This window comes from Cricetulus griseus, chromosome 2 (genome assembly GCF_003668045.3).
Source record: "Cricetulus griseus strain 17A/GY chromosome 2, alternate assembly CriGri-PICRH-1.0, whole genome shotgun sequence".
In the NCBI taxonomy this organism is placed as follows: domain Eukaryota; kingdom Metazoa; phylum Chordata; class Mammalia; order Rodentia; family Cricetidae; genus Cricetulus; species Cricetulus griseus.
The window spans coordinates 28,184,916-28,212,350 of NC_048595.1; the positions used below are offsets into that span (position 1 = coordinate 28,184,916).

Below are 27,435 nucleotides of genomic sequence, written 5' to 3' on the forward strand. Positions count from 1 at the left end.
ACCCAGTTCCTAGAGATATGAGATCTTCTTCTGACCTCTGACTTCTTCAGACACACATGTGGTACACTATGTACGTGCAGGCAAAACAGTTATACACATGCTAAATAAATACATAAATAAATGCTTTTTAAAAGAGAGGGGAGTGGCCTGGCACTCCTTGGATGTTTCTGTTCGGTTGGAACCTCTAGCTTACCCCTGCATGATCCAGAAAGCCTCATTCCTGTCTCTCTCTCCAAATCCCACCCACTCAGAGTCTCCAAACCAGGGAAAGGTGCCAAAAGGCCAGTTCCACATTCTTGGCATCTACTGCAACTTCCCCCCCTGAAGTTTCCAGCTGCTCAAGTCCACATCTAAAATGGCTTTTGACCATACTTGGGCACAAACCCAGATAGTGGTGGACATGTCATCATCCCTTGCCTACAACCTATAAAGCCTCCCTGCTTTCATTCGTGGGTGCAGCTTCTTAGGCCTCCATCTCTGGGACTGGAGAACATGCCATGGGTTGACCTGACTTACTGCACTGGTGGAGAAACCTATTATAAGGGTGGGGTGGGGCAGAAAACCTATTAGTTTCAATTACATTCACCACCAGGAGCTGCTGCAGCTGTCACGGGAAAGGGTGCCATGGGAACACTAGCTGTGAGCATTTGTCAGCTGGATGTAACAGGAAACATCCTGAGTTGACAGTGGCTCAGGCTGAAGAGAGATGTAACAGAATGGAGTACATCTGTATCAAACAGCAAGATTCTGTACTGGGATGGTGGCAGAGTGACAACCAATCACCAGATCCCATTCAACAAAGGAAAGCTTCCTCCGAACCACACAGAAAAAGAAATGCCAAGTCCCCAGCACCTAAAGACAAACTAAAAATAAAAAGAAAGGTATGGCTTAGGGGCAGAGCTCAGTGGTGGAGCTCTTGTCTGATACATGTCACTTGAGGTTTCATCCCTAGCAGTGAAAAAGAAAAAAAGAATGCAATTTAAACCCTACACCTGGAAAATCAAAATGTCTAAGTTCAGTGGAATAGATGAGTGTAAAGCAGCAAACAATGTCTAGCTGATTTGAGAATTAATGTGTTGGAAGAGAGGTTAATAGTGCTTGATGTTCTTCCACAGCACCTGAGATCAGATCCCAGCACCCACAACAAGCTTCTCATAACACCTATAAACAACCTCAGCTCCAGTGGATCTGATGCCCTCTTCTGGCCTCTGTAGGCACTGCACACATGGCACACACACACGCGCACACACACACACACACACACACACACACACACACACACACGGCACACACGGCACAATTCACACACACACACACACACACACACACACACACACACACACACACACACACACGGTACATGTACATACATGCAGGCAAACTTAAAAAAATAAAAAAGATCTGGACGGTGGTGGCACATGCCTTTAATCCCATCTTGGGAGGCGGAGACAGCCTGGTCTACAGAGAGTTCCAGGACAGTCAGAGGAACACAGAGAAACCTTTTCTTGAAAAACTTAAAAAAAACAAAACAAACAAAAAAAATACATGCAGGCAAAACACTCATACACACAAAATGAAAGTAGATACAGTCTTAAAAAGAAAGAAAGCTGGGAATCTGGGTATAGTTAGGTAGTCTTATAATCTCAGCACTCCAGAGGTAGAGGCAGGGGGATCATACACTTAACCTGTAAGAAAGTAAATATATTCTCTTAGAAAAAAAGAAATCTGGAAAGTACTGTGGAACAATGTTTGTTCTCTATAAATATGTATTACTCTCATTGGTTAATAAAAAGCTGATTGGCCAATAGCTAGGCAGGATTTTCAGGGCAGTGAGAATGCCAGGGAGAAGAGCAGAATTGTAGGACACACCAAGAGATAGATGGAGCAGGAGGGGAAGTATGGACATGGGGTAAATGAGCCTCGGGGCAGCATGTGGATTAATAGAAATGGGTTAATTTAAGTTATAAGACTAGCTGAAAACAAGCCTAAGCTATCGATTGAGCATTTATAATGAATACTAAGCCTCTGTGTTGTCATTTGGTGAGTGGGTGGTGGGACAGAAAAGTCCACCTACAAGGAAGTCTTGGGTGTAGTTGTTAATCTCAGCACTCCAGAGGTGAAGGCTGGAGGATCAGGGACATCCAAGCTCATCCTCTGTACAAAGATAAGAGTTTGAGGCCACACTGAGCTACATGAGACAAACAGCATTCAGGGTGATTAAGTAAAGTCCAAGAAAATCATGGCCAAGCTAAGACCAGACCCTAGGGACTCCCAACTAAAACCCTCAGGCCTGTGTGTTTAGTGATGATGATAGCAAAGACAACTTCTTTTCTAGTATTGTGTCACAGGACCACAAACTCAGCAGCTTGGAATGCTATGCACTTACTGTGTGTAGTATAGCCTCATAGGTCAGATACACAGAGCTGGACCCCCTCCTGAGGACATCTCAAGCCTGCAGTCAAGGGATTTACTGGGCTGCAGGCTTCCTTCCTGTCACTCCTTTCCTTCCTCCACCTTCTCATCTTTCATTTCTCACTCCCACCCCACAAACCCTTTCTTTTTAAAGACAGACTCTTAAATATATCCACACTTGCCTCCAGCTCACTATGTAGTCAAGGCTGACATTAAAGTTCTAGTTTTTGTTTTGTTTTCTTTTTTTAGGCAGGATCTCACTATGTGGTCCTGGCTGGCCTGGGACTTGCTATATAGGGCAGGCTGGCCCCAAACTCACAAAGATTCTTCTGCCTCTGCCTCCTGAATTCTGGGATTAAATCTATGTGCCACCTCACCTACCTGTCTGGCCTTAAATTTCTGATCTGCCTGCCTCCATCTTCTAAGTGCTGGACTTGCAGGGTTGTGCCCCACACCTGAGAACACTTATTTCATTAAGCCCACCATAGACTCTCTTTCCGAGTCTCTTTTCAGGATTTTTTTTATTAAGTCAGGACCATCTCTATCTTAATTAACTTGGACTGACCTGATTTAAGAACCTAATTATGTCTCCAACATCCCTCATCACAGCCAGACTCTACTGGCTTGAAGCTTGTCCCAGATCCTGCTCATGCTCAAGGAAGGGGACTGTAGACTGTCAAGAACATCAGGGAGTGGGGACCACAGAGATCACTCAGGTCTGTCTATCACAGACAGACATATCCAAACCAGTGCCTCTCCACATAGCCCTGGCTATGTAGACTAGGAACTCACTGTGTAGAACAGGCTGGCCTGTAACTCACAGAGATCTGCCTGCCTCTGCTTCACAAGTGCTGGGACTAAAGGCTCGTGCCACCCCCTCCCCCCCATAATAAAAAGAAAATATTTTAAAAGAATGAACTGGATAACCCAGTAGACAGAGATAGTTTGGAAGTGGCAACCTGAGTTCAATCCTCAAGTCCCACATGGTAGAAGATAAGAACTGACTCTCACAGTTATCCTCTGGCTTCTACATATACTCCATGGTACAGGTGTCTACACACACACACACACACACACACACACACACACACACACACACACACGCACACGTAAAAATAATTCTTGAGTCTGGCCCAATGCAAACATGTATGAACAGCCTTACTCTGTGTAATCCTACTACAAACTTGTGAGACAACCATTTCCCTGTATTCCTTCTTGCTGCAGCCACAATCTTAGAAGATCCGCTGTTCACTTTGTTTAAATTCATCAAATATTGTACATTGTGAAACCGTACTGTAAGTCCTGTAATAAAGATGTGATCTCCATCATCCTCTTCCATCCCTGAGTTTCATCCCCTAGGGCCAACGGCTCTGGGTTGCCTCTTCCGTGTCTAGTCACACTTTCTGAGCATGCTTCTGAATCTGCACTGAACTAAGCCTTCCTAAGTGGAGCCCTTTATGCCCCGACACTGCTCTGTAAACCTCAGGGAGGGAGAGCAGCAGACCACCCACATCTGAAGCCAGTCAAGAGCAGCTCTGTTAGTGTTTTCAAGGGCTGTGTCCAGGGACAGGAGACACTTGCGTGAAGAGTTGGGGCAGATGTGGCTCCAATTGAGCTAAACCTCTTCCTGAGGAGTCTCTGTTTTGTCCTCTATGAAATGATAGCAGATGGATGTGAAGAAGAGGTGAAGATGTCAGCAAGCAAGCATCCTTGGAAGTGAGATTCAGATGGAGACCATGGAGAGAAGATGCCTTGAAGCATGGAAATGTGAGCAGGACCTATGGATTTAAAGAACCAACACAGGGTGTTTAAGAACCAGGTAGTGAGGTAGAGGCAGCAGATTTCTGACTTTGAGGCCAGTCTGATCTACAGAACTAGTTCCAGGACAGCTAGGGCTGTTACACAGAGAAACCGTGTCTCAAAAAAACAAACCAAAAAGGAGGAGGAGGAGGCGGCAGAGGAGGAGAAGGAGGAAGAAAGAAAGAAAGAAAGAAAGAAAGAAAGAAAGAAAGAAAGAAAGATTCTTTTAGATTTATGTATGCCTGTGAGTGTTTTGTCTGTATGCTTGTGTGTACACCGTGTTTGTGCCTGTTGCCTATGGAGTGCAGAAGAGGGTGTCAGATCCACGGAGCCCTGGACTTAGGGATGGATGATTGTGAGGCATCATGGGGATGCTGGAAACCCAACTCAGGTACCCAACTGTGCAAGAGCAGCAAGTGATCATAACTATTGACTCGTCTCTCCTGGCCCTGTAATTTCTTTTTTAAACTTTTATTGTAAGATGCGTGCCTTAGCAGGGGCCCTAGGAACCCTGCTGATGAAATCAGAGGGCCATGCTGAGCCAGCCCACTCTTCACTGTTCCTGGGAAAGATGGCCCTGACATAGGAAAGCCAGCTCTGCCCCTCCATGTGGCCAGGACTAACCAGCTCTGTTACCACCCAGGCCCACATCCCGGCCTTGGCTTGGCCCACCCTAACATCTACCCCATAAAGGACCCGCTGGAACTTGTGAAGGGACTGGTCCTTCACAATGAATGATACCCTCAGGATCTCCATGACTGCAGCAGCTGCAAGATGTCTGAGAGGAGTTTCAGTGAGGATCCAGGGATGATGAAGTACTAGAAACCAGAGGCCTTGAGCCAGACCAATGGTTCATTGCAATGAACATTTGCAAGTAAAGCTGATTGGACACACGGCAGCTCCCAATGCCACCAGGACAAATGAGGTGTTGGAGAGGTGGGGAAGACGGAGGAGCGAAGAGGGTTTGTTGTTGTTTGTTTGTTTGTTTGTGTGCTGTTGTTCTTTTTTGTTTGTTTGCTTGCTCGCTTGTTTTGTTTGGACTTAATATTTTTAATTTTTAAAAATTTTTTCTTAGCCGGGTGGTGGTGGCACAGGTCTTTAATTCTAGCACTTGGGAGGTAGAGGCTGGTGGATCTCTGTGAGTTCAAGGCCAGCCTAATCTACAGAGTGAGTTCCAGGACAGCCAGGGCTACACAGAGAAACCCTGTCTTGAATTTTTTTCTTTTGGTGTGGAGACTCTGCAGCAGTGAGGGGTGGATATGAGGGATGCATGATGTGAAATTCCCAAAGAAGCAATAAATAAATTATGTTAAATAAACAAAACAACAACAACAAAGGTGTGTGTGTTGGGTGTGTGTGTGCACAAGCATTCATACGTATATGGAGGTAAGAGGACTGCTTTGGGAGTTCTCTCTTCCCAGTGGGTTCTAGAGATTCAATTCAGGTCTCTAGAATTGGCAGCAAAAGCTTTTACTATCTTACAAGCTCCAATTCACAATTTTAACATTATATAATACATATTGTAACATAATATAAAGAATCCAATTCCAGTTCCAGGGGATTCAACGCCCTCTTCTGGGCTTATTGGGCACTGCACACACATAATATGTAGGCATGACACCTATAAAATAAAAATAAATAACTCTTTAAATGGGGTTCTATTGTTTTTAATTTCCAAGAGATATTTCTTAAAGTCTAATAAACATTTTCCCTCACTTGTATAGTAACCTGTTCTTGTTTTAGAAATATAAAATCTTTGGGGTATTAGACAATGTTTTCAAAATATAAATTATTCATATAGGGTGCCTGAATGTGTATCTGTGCACCACATACATGCTTGGTGTCTGAGAAGACCAGAAGAAGAAGTTAGATCCTTAGAACTGAAGATACAGACAGGTGTGAGCTGTCATATAAACTGGGGTATTCTGAAAGAGCAACCAATGCTCCTAACTGACCTCTCTCCAGCCTGTAGACCAGTGGTTCTCAACCTTCCTAATACAGGGGCTGTTTAATACAGTTCTTCGTGTTGTGGTGACCCCCCAACCATAGTTATTTCATTACTACTTCATAAGTCTAATTTTGCTACTGTTATGAATTATCATGTAAATATCTGATAAGGGCCAAAACCCACAGGTTGAGAAACACTGCTGTAGACAGCAATATTTTATTGTTTGGTTAGCTTTTTATCTTTAAAACTAGCTCTTACTGATCACCTCAGGCTGGCCTCAAACTCAAACTTCCCATCTCAGCATCCCATGTGCTGGGACCACAGCGGCATGCCATGTCCAACCAGTATTTTATCTGTAAGCTACAGCATTTCCATTTCCTTTTGTCTGCTCTCTTCCATTTGGTGGCTGTTTAAAAGTTACATTTATCTACTTACATGATACATGATACGTGTGCGTGTATCATGGGGTGGGGTGTGCGTGTACAATGCCATGAATCTGGAGGTCAGAGGGTAACTTATGGAGCTCAGTTCTCTCCTTCCACCACGGAGGTCCCAGAATTAAAACTCCGATCATCAGGCTCCTTCCGCAACAAAGACCACTCCCCACTGAACCGTCTCAATGGCCCATTCTCGCTTGTTTTCACCTTCACTTAACATTTGAAAGCAAAGAACTGCTTTGATAACTCCTGTTTCACTGTGCTGCGAGCCAGCTTTCTGGAAATACAGGCTTTCTCCGAGGACCTCAATGTGGTGTCAGAACTATAAGCCTTTCCTTGAAGCACCCCCCCCCCCTAGTTATTTGGTCTTCTTTCTGCCTGGAAGGTGGACTTCTGACCACCATCTTTCTTTGGTTGGGTGACCTAGACCCTGACTTCTGGCTGATTATCTATGTATATTTGCAGTATGTCAGCACGGTAAGTAGGCCACCTCCGCCTCTGCTGTTGATTTGTTCTCCTGGGTCAGAAGGTTGACTTGCTCTTACCTTCTCCACAGAACCCTACGCTGCAAAGGCGAGAAGGAGACACCACAGACACTTGAGTCCTTTGAATTTTGTTCACATTTCTGATTGGCCTTGGCAATGGGTTGGCTTCAACACGAATGTGATACAAGTTATGCTAATGAGAAGTGATAGGAAGTGTACCGAAGGCTTCTGGATGTTTATTTCATGGCTGCGAGAAGCCAGGCATGGTGATGCATGCCTGTATTACCGGCAGTCTGGAGTCAAAGGCAAAAATATCCTGAGTTCAAGACTACCAGGGCCATACATAAAGAAAATTTCAGGCCAGCCTCAGCTACATTGTTAGTTTTTGTCTCAGAAAACAATAAACAACACCGGAGTGGTGGCTCACACCTGTCACCTGGGCAGTGGCAGAAGAATCGGTGGTCTGCTTGGGCTGTAGACTGAGTTCAAGGTCAGCCTAGGGAACTTAGTCTCAAAATACAGAGTAGCAAAGAGGATTGAACTCACTGCTGTGGAATTCTTGCCAAGCATGAGTGTAAGGCCCTGGACTCACTCTCAGTGCGGGAGGGAAGGGGCGCTGCCTGCCTGCTGGAAAGCAGAGTTGAGGAAGAATGGGGACCGAGCATCGATGGTCAATTCTAGGCAGTACTACTGTGCAGGGAGCACAGCAGAGGCAGGCCTGGCCCTGGGGTTAGGCCCCAGTGCAAGCTGTGGCCTTCCACTAGGTTCCTGGCTCCAGCCAGAGTTTGCAGGGCGGCCCAACGGCCCTCTTCTAGTACTGGGGATCTCGAGAGAACTGGGGTGATGGTTACAGAGCTCAGTGGAAGGAGGGCTCGGTAAGGAGGCTAAGAGACCTTCGGCTCCCACCCTCTGCCCCGGCCTTCTACGGGGAAGGTCTGGTCCTGCACCCCACCCGGACCCCAGGTGCACTGGTCCCGGGACTCTGCGCCGGCACCGGGCTGGGTTCGCGCTCCTCTGCCTGGTCCCCCCTCTACTGGCTCTCACTTGGTCGGTGCCACTGCATCTTGTGTTTGCTGGGCCCGCCCGCACTGCGGGGAACAGGAGCGGAGCCGCCTTGGGCGCGCGGCGCTTGCGGGCCGTGGCTTGGGACGCGCGGGCGGGCGGGGGGCGAGCGGTAGGGATGGCGCGGCTCCTGGGCTGGTAGCGCGGTGGCCGGCACCGCGGGAAAGCCATGGCCCGCAGGCGGCGCCGTGCTTGCATCGCCCTCTTCCTGGTGCTGCTCTTCGCCTTCGGCACGCTCATGGGGCTGCGCACGCTCAAGGCCCCGGACGGGCTGCCGGCGCTGGGCCCCGGCCCGGAGCTAGCGCCCTTCGAGCGGCGTCCGGAGGCGAATCCCGCGCCCGCCCGCGCCCGGCCGCCCCCGCCGCGCCGCCGCCCCCGCCGCCGCCGCGCACCGCCGACCCCCGCGCCTCGCTGGGCCCCGCAGAGGCTGATCCCGCGCCCCGGCAGAGCCTGCACGTCTACTCCGACCTGCATGCCTTCTACTATTCGTGGTACGGGAGTCCCCGGCGCGAGGGCCACTATGTTCACTGGGACCATGTCATGGTGCCGCACTGGGACCCCAAGATCTCGGCCAGCTACCCGCGTGGCCGCCATAGCCCTCCAGACGACTTGGGCTCCAGCTTCTACCCGGAGCTGGGGCCTTACAGCTCACGGGATCCCGATGTGCTACGAGAGCACATGACCCAGCTCAAAGAAGCCGCCATCGGTGAGTCCCTTTAGCCAGTCTGTCCCCCAGCCTCGCCCTTCCCTCCTGCACCTCTCAGCTCTTGATGCCCCGCCACAGGGCCCACTCTCCCACCAACCTGACCTCATAGCCCTTCCTTCTCACTCTCATCCTGGGCCTACTACACCCTATGCCCCTTACTTCTAATTTCCCACTGTGCCTTCTGGGCCTTTCTTACCCTCAACAACCCCAGGGACCTTCCATAGAGTAGAGTTGGTGTGTGTGTGTGTGTGTGTGTGTGTGTGTGTGTGTGTGTGTGTGTTAGAACTATCCCGAGTAGGGGAAGTAAGAAGAGTAGCTTTAAGTATGTTGTACTTCCAGGTTTTGGGAGAGTGGAGAACCTGGCCCCTCAAGTCTGGGGCTCAGAGGAGAGCCCGGGGAGCCCTCTACTTTCACAGCAGGTGCAGGGGAGTGCAACAGCTATATGGTTGATCTAGCAGGGCCGAGGGTGGGCACAACACATGACAGGAGCTTTCATCAAGTGCCCAGCTAGAGGTCCTGGAGAACGTTCTGCATTACACTGGGGTGGTCCTCACCTAGCTTAGATTTTGTCTAGCTTTTAATGATACATCTTGTTATACTTCAGATGGTTTGAGGGAGAGCTGCAAGGTCTGGACCCGGGCTTAGTGGTGCATCCTATAATCCTAGCACTTGGGAGGGTGAGGCAGAAGGATTCCCAGTTTGAAACCAGTCAAGGTTACATAGAGGGATGGTAGCTCCAAAAGAATGAATGAATGAATGAATGAATGAATGAACGCATAAGGAGAGGGATGGGACATGCACAAAGATAATTGAGATGCAGGCTTTTCTGCCCAGGCTTGCCTTCTAGACAGACAGTCAGTCAGCGCCAGTGCTCTCTCCCGTGGGAAGCACGAAGATAGGACTTCTTCACAGGACTTTTCTTCACAGATAGGACCCCAGAGTCAGGGTTGTGGCTTCCAGGCGAATGTGGCATTGATTGCCACTGTAACCCTTCCTTCTGCTACTTGATGATGCCCTCCTGCAGCCTTGCTGCAGAACTTCAGCACTGCTGGTGTGGACAGCTCCGAGGCCCGCTAAGCTATAGGTCCCAGGTCTGTTCCCAGGAACCTAGCAGGGTCCTGGCTCAAGGTTTTCAGGAATCCTGCAGTTGGAGACGATTTCTGAGAAAAATCTCTGCTGTGGTAGGAGGCTACACTGTGTACCACTGAAGGGGCTTTTGTATTGTTTAGGAGTCTTGGTTCTTTCCTGGTACCCCCCTGGCATGGCTGATGATAATGGGGAGCCCTCAGACGATCTGGTACCTGCCATTCTGGACACTGCCCATCAGCACAACATCCAGGTGAGTTCAAAAGGTTACAAAAGTCCTCATTCTGGAGAATGGCCCTTTTCCGCCATACAGTCAGTGCTGGGTGGCTGAGGATGACAAGCATAAGTGGGGCATTGGGAGAGGGTGTAGTGCCATGTCAACTGCTACCATCTTTAATTTTGAGAAAACTAAGTAGGGAACAAATGGAAGACTATAAATATCACCTTTTTACATTAGTTGTATTTTAGAGTTTTTATGCACCTGTTTATCTGTGTGGGGGTATGTACAGATGTATGCAGATGCCTGCAGAGGCCACGGGCATTGGATTTTCATGGACCTCGTTGTGAGCCACTTGACATGGGTGCTGGGAACCCAGGTCCTTTGGAAGAGCAGCAAGTGCTTTTAACTGCTGAGCCATCACTCCAGTCCCTTCACTTTTATTAAAGAATATAGGTTAGATTGGAGACCCTTGATCCTGTATGCTGGGTAGGCAAGAGCCAAATGGATCTGCAGATACAATTGTAGACTCCACTCCACAGTGGAGGACAGTACTGGCCTCCATATGCAGGTTCCCCTTCGAGTGGAAGGAAATGTGTGCTGCCATTCTCCTCAAACACATCAATAGAGGAAGTCAGTTCCTACATCTGTGCTGAAGGAAGAAAAATGAAAGAGAAACCCCCTCATCTTCCCGAGGTCACCACTGGCACATTTTCCATTGGCAGAGTAGGCATGACTCATGGTGTTCATGATTGGAGCTGATAGAAGTAGAAACCTTAGCCTGGCGTTGGTGGTGCACGCCTTTAATCCCAGCACTCGAGAGGCAGAGACCTGTGGATCTCTGTGAGTTCGAGGCCAGCCTGGTTTACCAAGCGAGTTCCAGGACAGGCTCCAAAACAATACAGAGAAACCCTGTCTTGAAAAACAAAAAACGAAAACAAAACAACAACAATAAAAAGAAGTAGAAACCTTAGCACCATCCTGCAGTGACCCCAGAATGATGACTCCTGGATGCCCTGTTGTGGGACATGGACAAACTTTCACCCTTCATGTTTGACTTGAAGACAGTGCCAGCCTTCATTGTGCCCATCCTTGCCATGCTTTCCTGAATTCAGCCCCTCCCTACAAGCCATGGTTGGGGGTATTAAGCTAAATGTGTTGTGCTCCTGACTGTTCACCTGATCTGCAACTCCTCTATTTGTGGCAGGTGGCCTTCCACATCCAACCATACAAGGGCCGGGATGACATCACTGTCCATGACAACATCAAGTACATCATTGACACGTAAGATGGGAATCTAGATAGAAGTAGGGATAAAAGGGTGGGAAGGCCAGGTCAGGCGATGTAAGGGTGGAATGCATGTGTTCCCAGCAGTTGTTGACAGGACTGGGCTTGGAGTCTGGCAGTTTCAGGTCCAGTTTTGCGGCCCTAATTGAGTCTTGTTTTAGTATGTAGGTGCTTCATACATGCTTGTACTATTCACTGAAAAACTATGCAGTACACACACATACAGCTATTATCGTTAGTGAGGTTTCTGACTTATAGTTTAGTGATTGGGGGTGCAGCAGAGCTCCCCAACCAAGAAGTGAGAAACCACAGCAATCTGTAGTACTGAAAAAAATAAAAATAAACAAAAAGCAAAGGGAAGTTTTGTGTTAAGAATGTGCCCAAAACCAGGCGTTGGTGGCACACGCCTTTAATTCCAGCACTCAGGAGGCAGAGGCAGGTGGATCTCTGTGAGTTCGAGGCCAGACTGGTCTCCAGAGCGAGTGCCAGGATAGGCTCTAAAGCTATATAGAGAAACCCTGTCTCGAAGAAAAAAAAAAAAACGAAAAGAATGTGTCCAACAAATTTAGTTTTGGGGCCCCCCCCACCGCCGCTTTATGGTTCTGAAGATCAAACCAGGGTCCTTTGCATGCTAAGCATGAGCATGTCCCTTATGTCCCAGCTCTCAAGGAATTACTTTAGAATGGGAGGTGATATGTGCTTCTCTGAGAGGACTTATCCTGTGTGCTGACACCAGAGGCTGACTCTAGCTTTCCATGTGAGCATACAGCCAGTTAGTGGCCATCTGCCAGAGAGAGAGCTCTCACCAAGAACCAAACTTGTTAGGCACTTTGATGGTGGACTCCGAAGCTCCCAGAACTGAGGTATAAATATGGTTGTTAAGCTAAAAGGAATGAGTGAGCTTGGAATTCTGTTGTTTTTGAGACAGAGTCTCATATAGTGTAGGCTGGCCTTGAGCTCTTTATGTAACTGAGCGTGACCCTCAACTCCTGGTCTGCTGTCCTTCGCCTCTCAAGTGCTAGGAAAAATGCATGTAACATCATGCCTGAGGCCCTGGATTCAATCCCCAACAGTTTTTAAAAGATTTTATTTTTTTATTTATATGTATATGTATGTCTATGTGTGCCCATGGAGGCCAGAAGAGGAAGCTGGAGTTGCAGGCATGTTACATGTTACCTAATGTAGGTGCTGGGAATAGAACTCAGGTCTGCGAAAAGAGCAGCAATTGTTTTTAACTTCTGAGCCATCTCTCTAGCAAATAGTTCTTTTAAAAAATATATTGAAACTAATTTTAAAAATCATATTACTCTTCCTACTCCTTTCCCTAACTCCTCCCAGACCCACCACTCATCCCTGCTTCAACATTGTTTTTTTAAAATAAGTCACCTCTAGCTGGGCATGCTGGTGTACACCTTTAATTTAAGGCTAACCTGGTCTACTTATTGAGCTCAAGGCTACATAGTGAGACCCTGTCTCAAATAATAAAATAATAAGTTAGCTCTGCAAAGATCCGGGGAAAGGGGTAAGATCCTAGGCAGAGAGACAATTGGCAGATGGAGTGTGCTACGACGGGACAAGGTTACATAAAGGTTGGTAAAAAGGCCAGGGGCGTCCTGACAGGCCACAGACAGGTCAGATCCTATAGGAAGGCAGGAATGGAAGTCTAGACACCAATTAGGATATTGTTTCCGAAATGCAGGTGAAGACGTGGTGGCCTGGCTCGGGAGAAGGGATTGAGGATGACAGACAGGTCAGGGAGGGCTGGAAGGGAGGCAGATGAATACATGGAGTGTAAGCTCGACATGTAACCTGCTGAATTCTAGACTGCTGTGAGCACAGAAAAAGATCTCCCCTGTGGCTGATCTTCCAGCTGTGCTGGCTTCTCACAACCAACTCAAGCCTCTCCCTCCTGCTCCTCAGGTATGGTTCCCATGGTGCATTTTACCGTTATAGGAACAGCATGGGCAAGAGCCTCCCACTCTTTTATATCTACGACTCATATCTGACACCCCCTGAGGCCTGGGCCCACCTCCTGACACAAAATGGGCCCCACTCGATCCGCAACACTCCCTATGATGGGGTCTTTATAGCGCTGCTGGTGGAGGAGGGCCACACCCATGAGATCCTTGCAGCAGGATTCGATGGAATGTACACCTACTTTGCCTCCAATGGCTTCTCCTTTGGCTCCTCCCATCAGAACTGGAAAGCTGTGAAGAACTTCTGTGATACCAACAATCTGATGTTCATTCCTAGCGTGGGGCCTGGGTACATCGACACCAGCATCCGGCCCTGGAACAACCACAACACTCGGAACAGGGTCAATGGCAAGTACTATGAGACAGCCCTACAGGCGGCCCTGACTGTGAGGCCGGAGATTGTCTCCATCACCTCTTTCAATGAGTGGCATGAGGGCACACAGATCGAGAAGGCTGTTCCCAAGAAGACATCCACTCGCCTCTATCTGGACTACCTGCCTCACCAGCCCAGCCTGTACTTAGAGCTGACCCGCCGTTGGGCAGAGCACTTCATCAAGGAAAAGGAGCAATGGCTGATGTGAGGGGTGACCACGCAAACCTTTGGTCTCCACGCTGGTTCAGCTGAGGATACAGGCACACACTCTTCCCAAGTAGCAATTGGGTGCTTGTGGGTGTGTGGGCCAGCTAGCTCATGTACAACAGAGCCTGGCCCTGGGACTGGGAAGCAAGGCTGGATGAAGGTGGCTGGCAGGAGGCTGCACACAGCCCAGGGTAGCTCCACATCCTTTAGCTTTCAGCTGTGGCAGGTTGTGTAGGAGAGTTGTCAGCCACTGTGCTTAAAGGGTCTCAGGGTTCTGAGCTAGCATGCACCTTACTTCCTTTGGACAGCCTGCATTTTCTCAGGCGCCTTCCCACACCTTCCTGCTCAATCTGACACTTCTATAACGGGGCTTTGTTTAAGGCCCTTCCAGTAGACTCCTGTGCGCACCACCAGGAAGCACTGCTCCGAGCCTCCACTCATTACTAGGCACCTTACTGTCAGGTGCTGGGGGATTTGGTCAAAGTTCCCTCTCCGAGCTTACAGGATATCTTGCTTTTGGTGTAACTATGCACCTTGGCTGTTTTGCTCTTCTTTGCAGCTATGCCCAGGCCTGGAAGTTCAGCTATTTTTCCTCCAAGAAAATACCTCTGTGCTCCAGAGCCTTTCCCAGATGAACATACAGCTGCAGAGAACACCAGGCCACTCTCCCTTCAGCTGTCTAGGCTGGGGAGGCCACCACTAGGGCCACTTTGAGTGCTACTATGATTTGTATTAAATATGAAGCGGTGATTGCCAGCACCCATTCCTCTTGTGGCCCTCATAAATGCTGACCGCTAGGTCAGTCTATGACAAATTAGCATATGGCTGGACTGGCTAGTTTTAGCACAATGGAGATGGATTTGCTTAAATAGTTTATGTAAGATTTCTAGAGGGAAGTTAACCAGCCAGTACTTATTTATAAACAAACTAATGCTAACTGCAAGGATCCTTGTTAAAGTTAAGACCGATGTAATATTTTTCAGCAAGAATCTCAAAATAACACTTGAAAAACTGGAAACCGCTGTACTGGTTTACAGGATAAGGCTGAGCCATAACTCTAGGAAATGGAAGCAAATGGGCGAGGATGAGGTAGAATATAGGTCATTTCAAGGACAGCCAGCCCATTTACTGACAACTAAACCCCACCTGAGGGATGAGCAGAGCTGGCCACCCAGCCTGTAGCTTAGTTAACAGGGCTGGACCTGCCCAGCCCTAATTGCATTTCACGCACACACAGCTTGGACACAGCAAGGCCAGCAGGAAGAGACAGGCGTCCTCAATGAAACCTGGCTCAGATCTTCTCAAGGCTAATCTACATCCATAGCCATAATGCACATACACACCTTGACCTAGAAATGCTACCCCAAGGAAATAGTTCAAAAGAAAAATAAACCATTTACAACTGTTTGTAGCAGCATTTTTTAATAATAAAAATATAGCTTAAATACTCAAATAATTCTGTACAATATTTGACACACGTTTGAACAAAGGCTTCTGAGTAAACAAGGAAGCTAAACAAATTACACACAGAACCATATAATTTATTTTACTAATAAATAAGGAAGTCACTGGTTGAAAACAGTCAAGATTTTATTTTCCAGTTTTATTTCACTTGGGACCCCCTAGGATAATTTCCCTAAAATGAACTCTGATAGCCAGGAAAGATCTGTGTTGGGCTTCTGGACTTTCCTGCATTGGTCCTGAGACTCTTAGACTGCACTAGTGCTTCTAGCAGGCTTGACATGAAGAGCCACTGTCCACCGAAACAAGCTCTTAATCCATTCTAACTTTACTCAATTTACTTTTAACTTAAAAGGCAGGCCTTAAAATAATAGGTTGCTCTAAGAATGTTCTTACCTTTGTTCAATTTTTGGTTGAGATGTGAATCTACAAGGCTCAACCTGTAGCTTCTGGCCTACAGTGTTCAGAGAGAGAGAGAGAGAGATTCCCTAAAAAGCCAGGCTACAGGTGTAGCTCCAGGAGCCTCTGCCAATGAGGCCTTGCCAACCAGTGAGCAGACACATAGTATCCAGCATGGTCCTTGGGTCTTCCCAAGTTTCATGAACATGACCTCTGGGAAGGGAGCAGCCCGTATTTCTGTTGGAGGATGGCTGTAGTGTTTTCCAGGGCACTGAGGAAGACACAGAAGGCAGTTACAGTCTTATTTCTCAGGGCACTGAGCCCACCAGTCTGAAGAGTAACCACTAAAGTTACTGTCCCATGCTCTATTCATCAAATTTGATGAATACTAAAAAGCCAGCCATGCCAGCAAATTTAGTCCCATCCCACTCACCACCTCCTATGGGGGCCCTCAGTGACCCCCAACCAATGCAAGACGGAGATGAACTCTGTAGTTAAAGCTACTCTTTCTCCAACCTCCTTCATATTCCAATGGCAAAGGAAAGAGACTCACCAGCCTGGGCGAATAATGGTAAACTTTCCAGGCACAGATAAGTCAACCACAGTAGAGCCGAGGCGGCACTCAGGGCTCTGACTATCCCCAATCGGTCCACCATCAATGACCAGGGACAAATGAGGCCAGAGGTCTTGAAACTCCTGAAAAGAGGGAAAGGGGCATGACCATACTGTCACTCTGCATACATGACTCACATTTAAATCCAGGCATCTTCCTCTAATCAGAGGAGAAACCTTAGCTATGCTCAGCTATCTCAAGGGCACAATTAACACCAAGTCTGCAGCCCCCTTAGGTGCATGCATTTCCAAGTTATACCTTTCATAAAGAAAATCTTAATGTACCAAAAGGAACCTAAAATACTACAGGCGCTATGGAGGCCTAGGTCCAATAAGCGGCACAATGGGTATGAGCCCTGAGATGTGGGCTTTAACCCTGGACTCTCCATCATGTCTGTGTGATGCATAAAATTACTTCATCTAGGTTCCTAAAGTGAGACGGCCAGACAAGAAAACCACTAAGGGTCTTTCTAGCTCTAGGAACCAGATCCTAGACCTCAATGGAAGTCAAGCTCAGAGCACAGAGAAGAAAACAGGGTGGGCTCTGCAAAAACACACCACCAGCACTTAGTCCTTGGGCCGTGAGCAGAAGGCTGCAGTGTTAAATGAGCCAGAGTCTTTCTGCCCCCCCCAGTGAAGAGTCACCAATGCAGTTAGGTCAGGGTCTTGGAGATAAGAAAATCATAAATGCCAATGACTGTGCTGGCCCAGGGTTGTTGACAAGGTAAGAACTTACCCCTCCTCCGGTAACTCCCCCACCCGGCTCCATACCTATACGGCTACCAAGAACAAATAAAGCTGATACTGGATTTCCAAGGCCCCCATCACTTAACTGCACCTAACTGAAATGTTGTAGGAACAGAGAGCAAAGTTTCTTTATGCTCATTTGTTCTAAACCATATAGCCAAGACAGGATGATCTTGTCTCAGGCCTATCTGGCAGGCAGAGATAAGACAATATGGTTAGGAGTCAAAAACTAGGTGAGGCCAGGTGCAGTGGTATAGATCCAAAAATGGAGAGGCCTGAGGATCCCAAGTTCAAGGGCAGCTTGAGCTATAGCTGTTAAGACCCTGCCCTAAGCCTTTAATTCCAGCACTCAGGAAGCAGAGTCAGTTCAAAACCAGCCTGCTTTATATAAGAAATTCAGGGCTACATAAAAGATCCTATCTCAAACATGCACGTACACACACACACACACACACACACACACACACACACACACACACACACACACAGAGAGAGAGAGAGAGAGAGAGAGAGAGAGAGAGAGAGAGAGAGAGTGAGCGCAAGCTGGCAAAAAGTTGGGACTCATTTAATGGTATATGACAGAGAAGTGAACTAATGTTTCAGAGCCCCAAGTTCTCAGCACTGCTGTCAAGTCTGACAATTGCTCCTCTCACAAGGCTGTCTTTACTTCTGGTAATCTTTTCTATTTTTGTTTTGTTTTGAGGCAGGGTCTCTCTAAGAAGTTCTATAACTTGCTCTGTAGACCAGGCTTGCCTTGAACTCAAGAGACTGGGCTGCCTCTGCATCCCAAATGCTGAGATTAAAGGTGTGAGCCACTATCCCAGCATCTTTTTTTAAATCTATTATTACAGATACAAAGAACACACCTGTTCTTCCCTGGCCTCTCAAGATAAAACTTTCCAACTCTTTAAAAAAAAAAAAAAAGTTTCTGGGGGCTGGAGAAATGGCTTAGCAGTTAAGAGCACTGGCTGCTCTACCAGAGGACCACGGTCCAATTCCCAGCACCCACAAGGCAGCTCACAACTGTCTTTAACTTGCAGTTCCAATCTGAGACTCTCACACATACACGTAAAACACCAAAGCACATAAAAAAAAAAATCATTAACAAACAAACAAAAAGCAACTTTAAAAGCCAGGTGGCAGTGGAGCATGCCTTTAATTCCAGCAGCGGCAGGTAGATCTCTATGAGTTCAAAATCAGCCTGGTCTACAGAGTGAGTTCCAGACACCCAAAACTACAAAGAAAAACCCTATAGGGGGAGGGGGCAGATTTTCTTGCCTTGGCCTTACAAGTATGTACTACCGGCTCCTTTCCAAGATTCTTTTATTTGGATGCCCTCCTCTAAACCATACCAAATGGGTATCCTTCTCATTGTTGCACCAGAGGCCCAAATTTCTGCCAGGTAATCCCAGGGCAGGGTCAGCATTACTGGTTCTGGGGAAGACAGCAGTTTAGCCTGCCGGGGCCAATTCTCACCTCAACACTCAAAGAACTGGTCTGGGAGCTGAGGTTGGCACTGGTCAGTGCAAGTGGTCCCCCAAACATTTGGGCCAAGTCCTGCATGAAGGCGTGGTTAGGAATCCGGATGCCAACAAGCTGTGAAGCAAGAGGAAAAGGAAGTGTGAGGAAGGTTTCAAGGGCTTGAAGGAGTCCGATTCAGATCACAGGGAAAACCGAATGCGACTCACAGGCGTAAAGGGGTTCAGGTCTTTGTTGAGCTCCTCGGAGCGCTGCATCACCAGGGTCACTGGTCCTGGCAACAGGTCCTCCAGGAGCTCCTTGGGTACTCTCACCTCACAGTACCTGGTGGCAAAAGAACACAAATCCACTCCAAACCACCCTGGTGGACCTTTCCTGAACCGAAGGCAGACGTAGGAAAGGCGTCCTTTGGGTGTACAACGAGAGCTGCCTGCCTCCCTTCTCCCTCTTCCCCGGAGCTTTGGCACAAGGCAGAACTCCAGAGAAGTACCCCGGACTTACAAGTCCACACACACACACACCTGTCTGGAAGACAATCACCATAGCGCCGCGGCACCGTGAATACAACTTGCAACTATTTTATCACCCGGGAGCCACTCCTTCTAAATTGTTACCGGCGATTCCCTCTTCCCGCGGGCCTCCCCTCCGTCCATCACAAGGGCCCCAAGAGAACAGTGTGCCATGCTCGCCTAATTCAGCCTTCCCACCGGTGCGCTGTCTGATGCGGAGCCTGGCACGCGTTAAGCGCTCCCAACACGCTTCCAGTTCCGGATTCCTGGGTGAGCCAGGACAAGCCCCTCCCGCACTCGGCGCCTCAGTCTCCCAAGCCTGTCACCGGAAACCCCTCCCGCGGTGCCGCCCCCAGCGGGGCCGGGTCGGGGCGGCCTCACCTGTAGACGTCGGCCACGCGGCCCAGGCACACGGCCAGCGGCTTGGCCTCGCTGCGGCCCTTGAGGCGATACACGCAGTCCAGGGCCGCCGAGCAGCTCGCCGAGCGGGCCAGACCCTACAGCGTGTCAGTTGGGACCGCCAACACGGCGCCGGCGCGCAGCTCGGCCACGGCGGCCCGCAGCGCCTCGGTCCAACCGGAGCGCTCGGGGCTGGCGACCTGCACGGCCCCGCTCTCCGGGAGCCGCAACAGCCGGGCCCCCGGCATCGCCGGAGCGGGCGCGGGCGGGCGCAGAAGGCGGCATCTGCGGCCAGAGCCCGCCGGCCCGTCGCTCAGCCCCATGCCGGCCGCCACCGCGGCCCTCAGCCCCGCACACGGACGCGCAGTAGACATCCGCCCAGACCCGCTTCCGGGAGGAAGTGACGCACGCGCCGAACTTCCTGCCCCCGAGGCTCGGCCCCGCCTCCGCGTCGGGCAGCTTAAAGGGACCGCGACCCCCAGGCGACTTGAAGGAGACCGGTGGGGACGGGGCGGGGCGCGGCGCAGCTTGGCTGAGCCCTCGCGCGGTGCCGGGGCGGGGGCGGCCGGCAGGGGGTGGGGGTGGTGGTCGGGCGGCGATGGAGTGGGGCCCGGGCGCAGCCTGGTCACGGGGGTGAGAGCGGGCCCGCGGGGCGGGGGGCCGGGGCCGCGACCTCGCGCCGCCCAGCGCCAGCCCTGACGCTGTCTCTTCTCCTGGGCAGGGAGGCTGCCGGCGTGGACCGTGGGAAGGCGGGGCTGGGGCTCGGCGGGAGGCCACCCCCGCAGCCGCCCCGGGATGAGCGCGCCCAGCAGCTGCTGGACGCCGTGGAGCAGCGGCAGCGGCAGCTCCTGGACACCATCGCCGCCTGCGAGGAGATGCTGCGGCAGCTGGGCCGCCGGCGTCCGGAGCCGGCTGGCGGCGGGGTCAGTGCCCACTCCGGGCTGGGCCTGGGGAGGTGGGGTCTGCCCACTGTCTACACTGCCTAAAGCCCGACCCCAGCCCCAGAGGAGGCGGGTTTGCAAGAGCATCCCCACCGCTCTACACTTAACCTCCTTTGATCTGGGTGAGGTTTTGGAGAAAGTACGGTATTGTCGAGATGCCAAGTGGCCTTGTCCCTGCAGGGCCTAACCTAGAGCCTTTCCTCCCAGGCTTATCACACCCCCCCCCCCTTTCTGTTCCAACTAGAACGGTTCAGCCAAGTCCGGAGCGCCGCCCCAGCCAGCTGTATCCGCCAGAGGTGGCCTTCCAAAGGATGCTGGCGATGGAGCTGCGGAGCCTTGACCATTTCCTATCCGGGCACCCTGACTTCTGTCCCTTTCTAGGGCCGGTGGCTGGACTCTGACCAACTCCCTTCACTAAAGGGGCCAGTCTTCAGTGGCAGTTGCTGGTACTTGGCCCTCAGCCTGGGATGGCATCTCTACTGGCAGCTGGGTCCACTCCCACGTTGTCCTGGCTGAAGGCAGTACTGTTTTGAAATGTAGCCAACGAATATCCAGTCTTGAGGACTCGGATTCCGGCAGGCCAGCAGTGCTGGCCAGAGTGGTCTGGCCTGCTTTGGGGGTTCCAGGTGGTATTACATGTTCATTTCATGCTTTGGGGGCTCTCTGCCCCACAAAACACTTAAGCAGAGTCTTGATTAAAAGGAAACCTGCAGACTCCTGATGACCGATCTTTCCTTTCTGTCCCCCCTCCAAGACTTGATGACTGGGCAGTGGGGAGTGGGGAGAGAATGTCAACCAGGGACAGGAAGTAATGCCACATGTACTACCAGATTTAAATAAGCATTTAATTAAGATTTCATTAGTATTTAATATTGCTTTTTCAATTCCAAAAAGTTAAATTTTCACTTCATAGCAGATATTTTAAAGTACAATATTAAGTTTATACAAAATGAGCAATTAAGCAAACACCATTATTTCACATTCTTCAAAAATACAAATTCGTATTTATTCTTTTTTGGGTTTGGAAGTTTCTTCCTTTGGAAGTACTGAACCTGTAACGTTTTCATATCGCTCAGTGGAAGTCCATTGTTCCCATGTTTTACATTTAAAATAAATTTGATACTTTTACATAATCCAAATAAAACTATTTGGGTCTTAAAAACTTGTCACCAAGACCACTGGCCAATGATTAGTGTGTGTTAGAAAAGAGAATTTGTGGCTTCTTCTGGACCGGTCTGAACCAGATAGCCAGAAAAGCCTGTTTCCAGCTACCTTCCCCAAACTGGAACTAGGGAACAGTTGCCTGGGACTCCAACCTCAATGACATTTTCCCCAAATTACAACAAAAGATGAAGACTGTTGAATCAAACAGCTCTTGGGAGGCCTGAGAACACACGAGGCCAGGGCAGATGAGCCTCTGACTTGGCACCACAAGGGCAATGAGGATATTGCAAAAACACCCTAGGTTTTGGTGGAAGAAAAGTTTTACGAAAAAATTTCCTGTAAAAAAAGTAGAAACTGCATTGAGTTGAGAAAGTGATGTGACATTAGCACTTCTTTTTTGGCCCAGTAGGCCACCACCAAAGGAGCAGTGCATGGTTTTTAAACCCACTTCTAGAAAAAGCTTGTACTACAATATGCCTTGACAGATCCAATAAATTGTATTTTCAGTGCAGACTGCGAAGCCCTCTTGCCACCATAAGTAACAGTGAGAAATGCCCAGGCTAATGATCGACCACCCCTCGCCCCCAACGGCAGGGGCATAAGAAACAAGACCCTTTTATCTCTGCCCCAAGAATATGCCAGGAACAGGCCAGCTTGACCAATCAGAAATATGTATCATCTGGTTTTGTGGCTGAACCTCTTCTACCTCAAATAGAGATGGACAGTTTCCTATCTGTTTCTTAGCAGAACCGCTTGCAAACTGCATCTGTGGAAATCTTGCTCTGGCTAAAGTGTATTTAAAATGCCTCTGGTCTTCAGCTGGGCATTTAAGATTAGGTGGGAGCCTGTAAGGGAGATTATTAGTGGCTTTATTACTGGATTTGATGAAGCCTGGCAGTCCGCTTTGAACCAACACAGGTGGTGCAGAGAGCAGTACAGAAATGGCTTGTATTGCCCATTCCTTTCTTCCAACATATTTCTGATTGGGGGTATAAAAAAAAAAGCTGTAAATAAGCAATAGTGGTGCAGTTCCACAAATCAATACTTTGACACCGGAGAAGCTGTTTTACCTTCAGTGGATGTGATTACAAATATGAAAGTCTAGAAGGTGCCAGCTTTTTACCTAGGAACAACCTGTCTATCCCTCCCAGGTCATTTTGTCATGGTGAAGAGCAGAAAGATAGTAAGGGACCAAGAAGTGGTAGAAGAAAGGGGCTCAACAGTCAGAAGAAAACAGCTGCAGCAGTTCCTCGGAGGGCCTGAGGGGGCGCCCAGGCACACGGGGAAGGCTTGCATAGACTGAACAGCTGCTGAGATAGATGGACGATAGTGTTTCCCTATGGACAGCTTCAGCACAGGGCTGACTGAGCAGGAAAAACAGGCCGGGCCAGGGCCACATGGGATAACGACTGTCAAGCTACGCATATATTGCACCAAAGTAAGTGCTTTTCTTTTCACACCTCAACTTTTTATTCTGAGCAAAAAATAAAACTTTGTGGAAAGTATATATATGTATATATATACATACACAACAGAAATTGCAGCAATTGGGTTAAAGATAAAGTAACCTAAAGTGCTTTTATTTTATTATTTCTTTAATATACCAATATGAGGTTCTGCAAATTTGTCCCTCTGGACACATTCAGCATCATACAAAGCCTCAGGAAAACCTCATCAACCTCCATTACCCCACCAGTCCACTGCCTTGACTGGGAAAACTACTTTTTCCCATGTACTGACTCTCTGGAAGGGAAACCCCTTGCCTTCTACCTAGAAGTCCCCGCATCTCAAGGCCCCTCCTTGGCATTGTACCATGATCTTCTAAACCGGAGTAAGAGTCAATAAATGACACCACTCCAGTCACCAAACCAGTGCTGCCCCATGAAGTTGGCCAGACCCTGTCAAGGAGACTGAGCCACCTTCCAGTCTGGGAAGGGCTCCATTTATAAGGCAGTTTGGTGGGACCAAGGTTACCTGACCACCTCCTAAGTCCACCAGCTCCACTCCACTCCTGTTGTGGACTAGTCTCTTAGAAGGGGCTCAACTGGAGATGCCAGTGGTACCCCAAGTATGATCTACAGGGTGACAATGGTGAAGGCTGCCATGGGAGGAAGAAAGGGCTTAAATCCACCTGCCAGAATTCATTCTTAGCCTTACCCTAAGTTCATTCCCCTGAGAAGCCACTCTCTCCATGAAGGGTCTTTCTGGCTCTAGCTTAGCCAGGGGGCTCCCTCTTTTCGAAGGTCCTTGGCATTAGAAGCTGGGCTTCTGGGAGGAGGATGAGAGGAGAGCTGGCAGAGCATGACAGGAAGTCTGTCTACCCTGTGGAACACACCTGGCCCTGCACAGCCACTGATTTTAAGCCCATTCCTCCACTTCCAAAAGCTATTTCAACCTGCAAGTCTCTTGTGTTCTGTAGTCACCCACAAAAATAAATACTTAACTCCTTCACCTGGAAATTCATCAGCCTCCACGCTGCTTACAAGTTTCTTCCATATCCCTCAATGTGGTGAGTGAAAAGCCAGTGACCCAGGAGGGGACTATTAAGAGCACAGCCCTAGCTAACCAAGAAGCCATATATAAACCATTAAAACCTTCCACACATCCTCCCAGGGCTCCTGTTTCCTATGTCAGCTCCCAGGTTGTCACCTTCGGGTCCCAGTCACTGCTCTCCTCAGAGGTTAAAAAGAAAACAACAAGGGCCTGAGTGCAGAGCTTCCTGTAGGTGCAAGTGCTAGAGACAGCCAAAGACAACCTGTATCCAAGCAGCTGGTTCCTCAAGGGGGCCTAACCGCTGTGCTAACAAAGGGTTCTTCCTATTTTACAGATTTCTGCTGAGGCCTACAGTTGCCCAAACCTAATGGGGAGAGGGTACATAGAATGTCATTAAGAAATTAGCACTCCTGGTCAACTCCTGGAATGGGAGACTAGCTGCTTGTACCTTCACCCATTTTTCCCCATTACTGCTGCCACGACCCTCTTGCCTTTAGACAGGGCCTTCTAAAAGGATACCATCCTAGCTAGCTCTGAGGGAAGGCCCAGACAGCAGGAGGGCAGCCCACACACCTCTCTTGTTGTCTTGTTTGGGCACTGGACCTTGCTCCTTGCAGTAGACCCTGGGCCCAGCTAGCCAAGGAGCTTCCCAAGCACCAATGTCGAGGGACAGCAACTCCCATTCTCCTATGGATTGTACTCATATCTGAAGAGGCAGTAACCTGGAGCCAAAGGCCGGCAGATGAATATAATTCAATACACTAATAAAAAAAAAATCCTATAACACAACTTAATGAAACATTCCAAACGAGGTAACTGACTGCAAGCTTCAGGCTTTTTGGTGGAAGGGGAATTTTCTTATTTTACCCTGAGTAGAAGATCATCGTTTAGTTTTTTTTTTTTCCTTTTTGTTTAGAAATCACATCCTTGTTTGCACTATACAAGGCTATATGCAAAATCCAGAGATGTGAAGGATGGAGATTGGAGGGAATAACCAAAAGCCTGGCTAGAACTGGGTACCACCTGCTACTTCATCCAACTCCCTTAGATCTGTACTCTCTCTGGAGAAGCAGCCCTTCTGCTGAGGAAACAAACACCATCAAAGATAGGCAGACTGACAGCCACTGGCCATAAGCCTTGTGTTCACTTTAGGAGAAAACAGGTGCTTCCTCAGGAGGAATGCACTCCAAGCTTCCAGCCCTGACAAGTGCTGAGAAATGGAAAGAGCCAAGAAGGCAAAGACTGTGGCTTTGCTAGAGCCAGCTCTAGCACATTATCAACAGGGCTGTCAACAATTGCCTCAGGTCCTGCAGAACCACAAATCACTATGGCCAAGGGGCCTGAAGCTGCCCGCAGGGATTAAGCAGGATACGGGACTGACCCCCTCTGCATCTACTCCAAGCTCCACAGAAACAAAGCGCCAACAAAACAATCTCACCCTGTCTAGCTCACAACTCTCACCTGTCCTTGCCACTACCCGCTTCCACTGAGCAGTGGTCTGGCCCTCCAGACAGGTATTGCCTCAGATTAAAAAAGACACAGAAGGAGGGGCAACACCCAGCACACTGAACTCTCCTGCCCAATCCACAGTGACCGCAGTGCAAGTGATGGGCAGTACCAAATTGATGGAAACCACACCCTTTCATTTAGAACTTTTATGCATACCAGTAACCTTAATTTCCAAGTTCACATAACAATAAGCAAAAGTGACATACAGTGCAGCCAGACAGTTCACTTATAACTTAGCTTTTTTTTTTCTTTTTCTTTTCTTGTTTTTGTTTTCCTCCAAAGATCAGTTCCTTAAAATGGATGTTCCTGGGATATGAGTAAAGAAAATATGTCTGAAAGGTGATGGCAGATCTCTTCATCCTTCCAATTTCTGACCCCATGATGGCAGGCAGCATCACACCTGACAATTCCTGCTCACCCTGTTCCTGTAGGGGCACACACAGGCCCTTCCCTCGAGAAGCTGCTGGCCAGGCCCATCTCTTTTACCCCTGCAGTAGTGCTTCACTGTGAACTGGATTGGATGGGATGTCCAGGCTCTGGAGGGACAGGAACTCTGACACATCCATGGCACTTAACATTTCAGAGGGGCTGAGGAGCCTCAGCCTGTCTGCTTTGCTCACAGGAAGAGGGTCCAGCGGAGGAGGAGGGGGGCGGGTGAGGGAAATGTCTAGGGTGGCAACTGCAGGTTGGGCCCATCAGGAGGCTGGGGGTTCAGCTCTGGAGGGGGTGGGGAAGAACAGCCCTTTTTCCGGCTGGCCGCCCGCTCCTTCGCAGAGTCCCGGCACGCACACTGACACTGACAGGCCTCCTCTTGTTTGATGATGATCACAGGAACACTGAGGCCAATCTGCTGGACAGAGCTCCCTGTGAGAGAGGTGAGAGAGACTGCTCTTCAAGTGGCCAGGAGTAGAGGCAAGATGGGTGGGGAAACACGGACTAAGGAGAGCTGAATGCTAGGGAAGACAAGCGTGATGGGTGGGAAAGACACCATGCTTTGGGTTTTGCTATGCTTTAAATTGGACCAGGATCTTTCTCAGGGAAAAAGCCTGTCAGGTATTCCTGTAGCCCTTTATGATGCTTCCTTCTTAGAAGAGACACCCACACAATCTAGATGCACTCTGTCTCTCTCTGCTGCCTGTCTGTGCAGTCCATAGCAAATGCCTCTCTTCTCCTCTTCATTCTCTAGGCTCTTACTTTTGGCGGGCAGCTGCTGTTCTTCAGAAGAATTATTCTCATCTTTCAAGGTCCAGCTGACGCTCTGCTCTCCTCCTGCCCCAGGGGGTGTTCCCTGCAGGCTGTGCAAATGACCAACCAGTGGCAGCCAGTATTGAGCACCAGGCACATGCGCACAGCATTGCTGCTTGCCTTCTGCAGCCCTCACCACACTGCACAGGACCTGCTCAGAACCCCAGCTTCTTAGGGCCATGTTTGATGTTATGTGCACACATTCGTATCCTTTCCCAGTTCGCTTTCACGGGTATCATGCACACATGGGCTCTTTGTCTACTCTCAGTTCACTTTCACGTGTATGCACACATGGGCTCTGTACTTAGCCGGGTTCTGCGTACAACAGAGCTGAAGTCCAGTGGGAGGACACAGGGTGGGAATGTTTCTCACAGAGTTTGCCTACAAGTTCACTTACAATCTTGGGGAAGTCAAGGAATCTCTTTGGGCCCCAAAGTTTTTGTTTGTCTTTTGAAATGGTTTCTCTGTGTAGCCCTGGCTG

At 49.1% G+C, this 27,435-nt stretch overlaps 4 protein-coding genes across 5 annotated transcripts in view; 2 read left to right on the top strand and 2 right to left on the bottom strand.

The window, feature by feature from the left end:
* Positions 1-8,313: 8,313 nt before the first annotated feature.
* Maneal (mannosidase endo-alpha like) lies at positions 8,314-13,997 on the top strand. Its single transcript, XM_027399228.2, is given in 5 exon segments — positions 8,314-8,488; positions 8,491-8,850; positions 10,080-10,189; positions 11,361-11,437; positions 13,361-13,997. Coding segments are annotated over 5 exon segments (1,359 nt in total).
* Positions 13,998-15,399: 1,402 nt separating this feature from the next.
* On the bottom strand, positions 15,400-19,997 carry Mtf1 (metal regulatory transcription factor 1). The gene is given in 5 exon segments (XM_027399229.2): positions 15,400-16,127; positions 16,410-16,552; positions 18,692-18,811; positions 18,904-19,018; positions 19,585-19,997. Coding segments are annotated over 5 exon segments (843 nt in total). The 5' UTR covers positions 19,977-19,997; the 3' UTR covers positions 15,400-16,054.
* Positions 19,998-20,187: 190 nt separating this feature from the next.
* On the top strand, positions 20,188-21,264 carry LOC103163945 (uncharacterized protein C1orf122 homolog). Its single transcript, XM_027399230.2, has 3 exons — positions 20,188-20,235; positions 20,324-20,525; positions 20,788-21,264. Exons 1-3 carry the CDS (start codon positions 20,201-20,203, stop codon positions 20,881-20,883), a joined length of 333 nt encoding a protein of 110 aa, XP_027255031.1. The 5' UTR covers positions 20,188-20,200; the 3' UTR covers positions 20,884-21,264.
* Positions 21,265-21,391: 127 nt separating this feature from the next.
* The window catches only part of Mtf1 (metal regulatory transcription factor 1), a 50,699-nt gene continuing 44,655 nt past the window's right edge, over positions 21,392-27,435 (bottom strand). For both annotated transcript variants that reach the window (XM_035439631.1, XM_035439630.1), the window contains exon 12: positions 21,392-26,573. In XM_035439631.1, the coding sequence (XP_035295522.1) occupies positions 26,377-26,573 (197 nt within the window). In that variant the 3' untranslated portion in view covers positions 21,392-26,376. The remainder of the gene's footprint in view (positions 26,574-27,435) is intronic.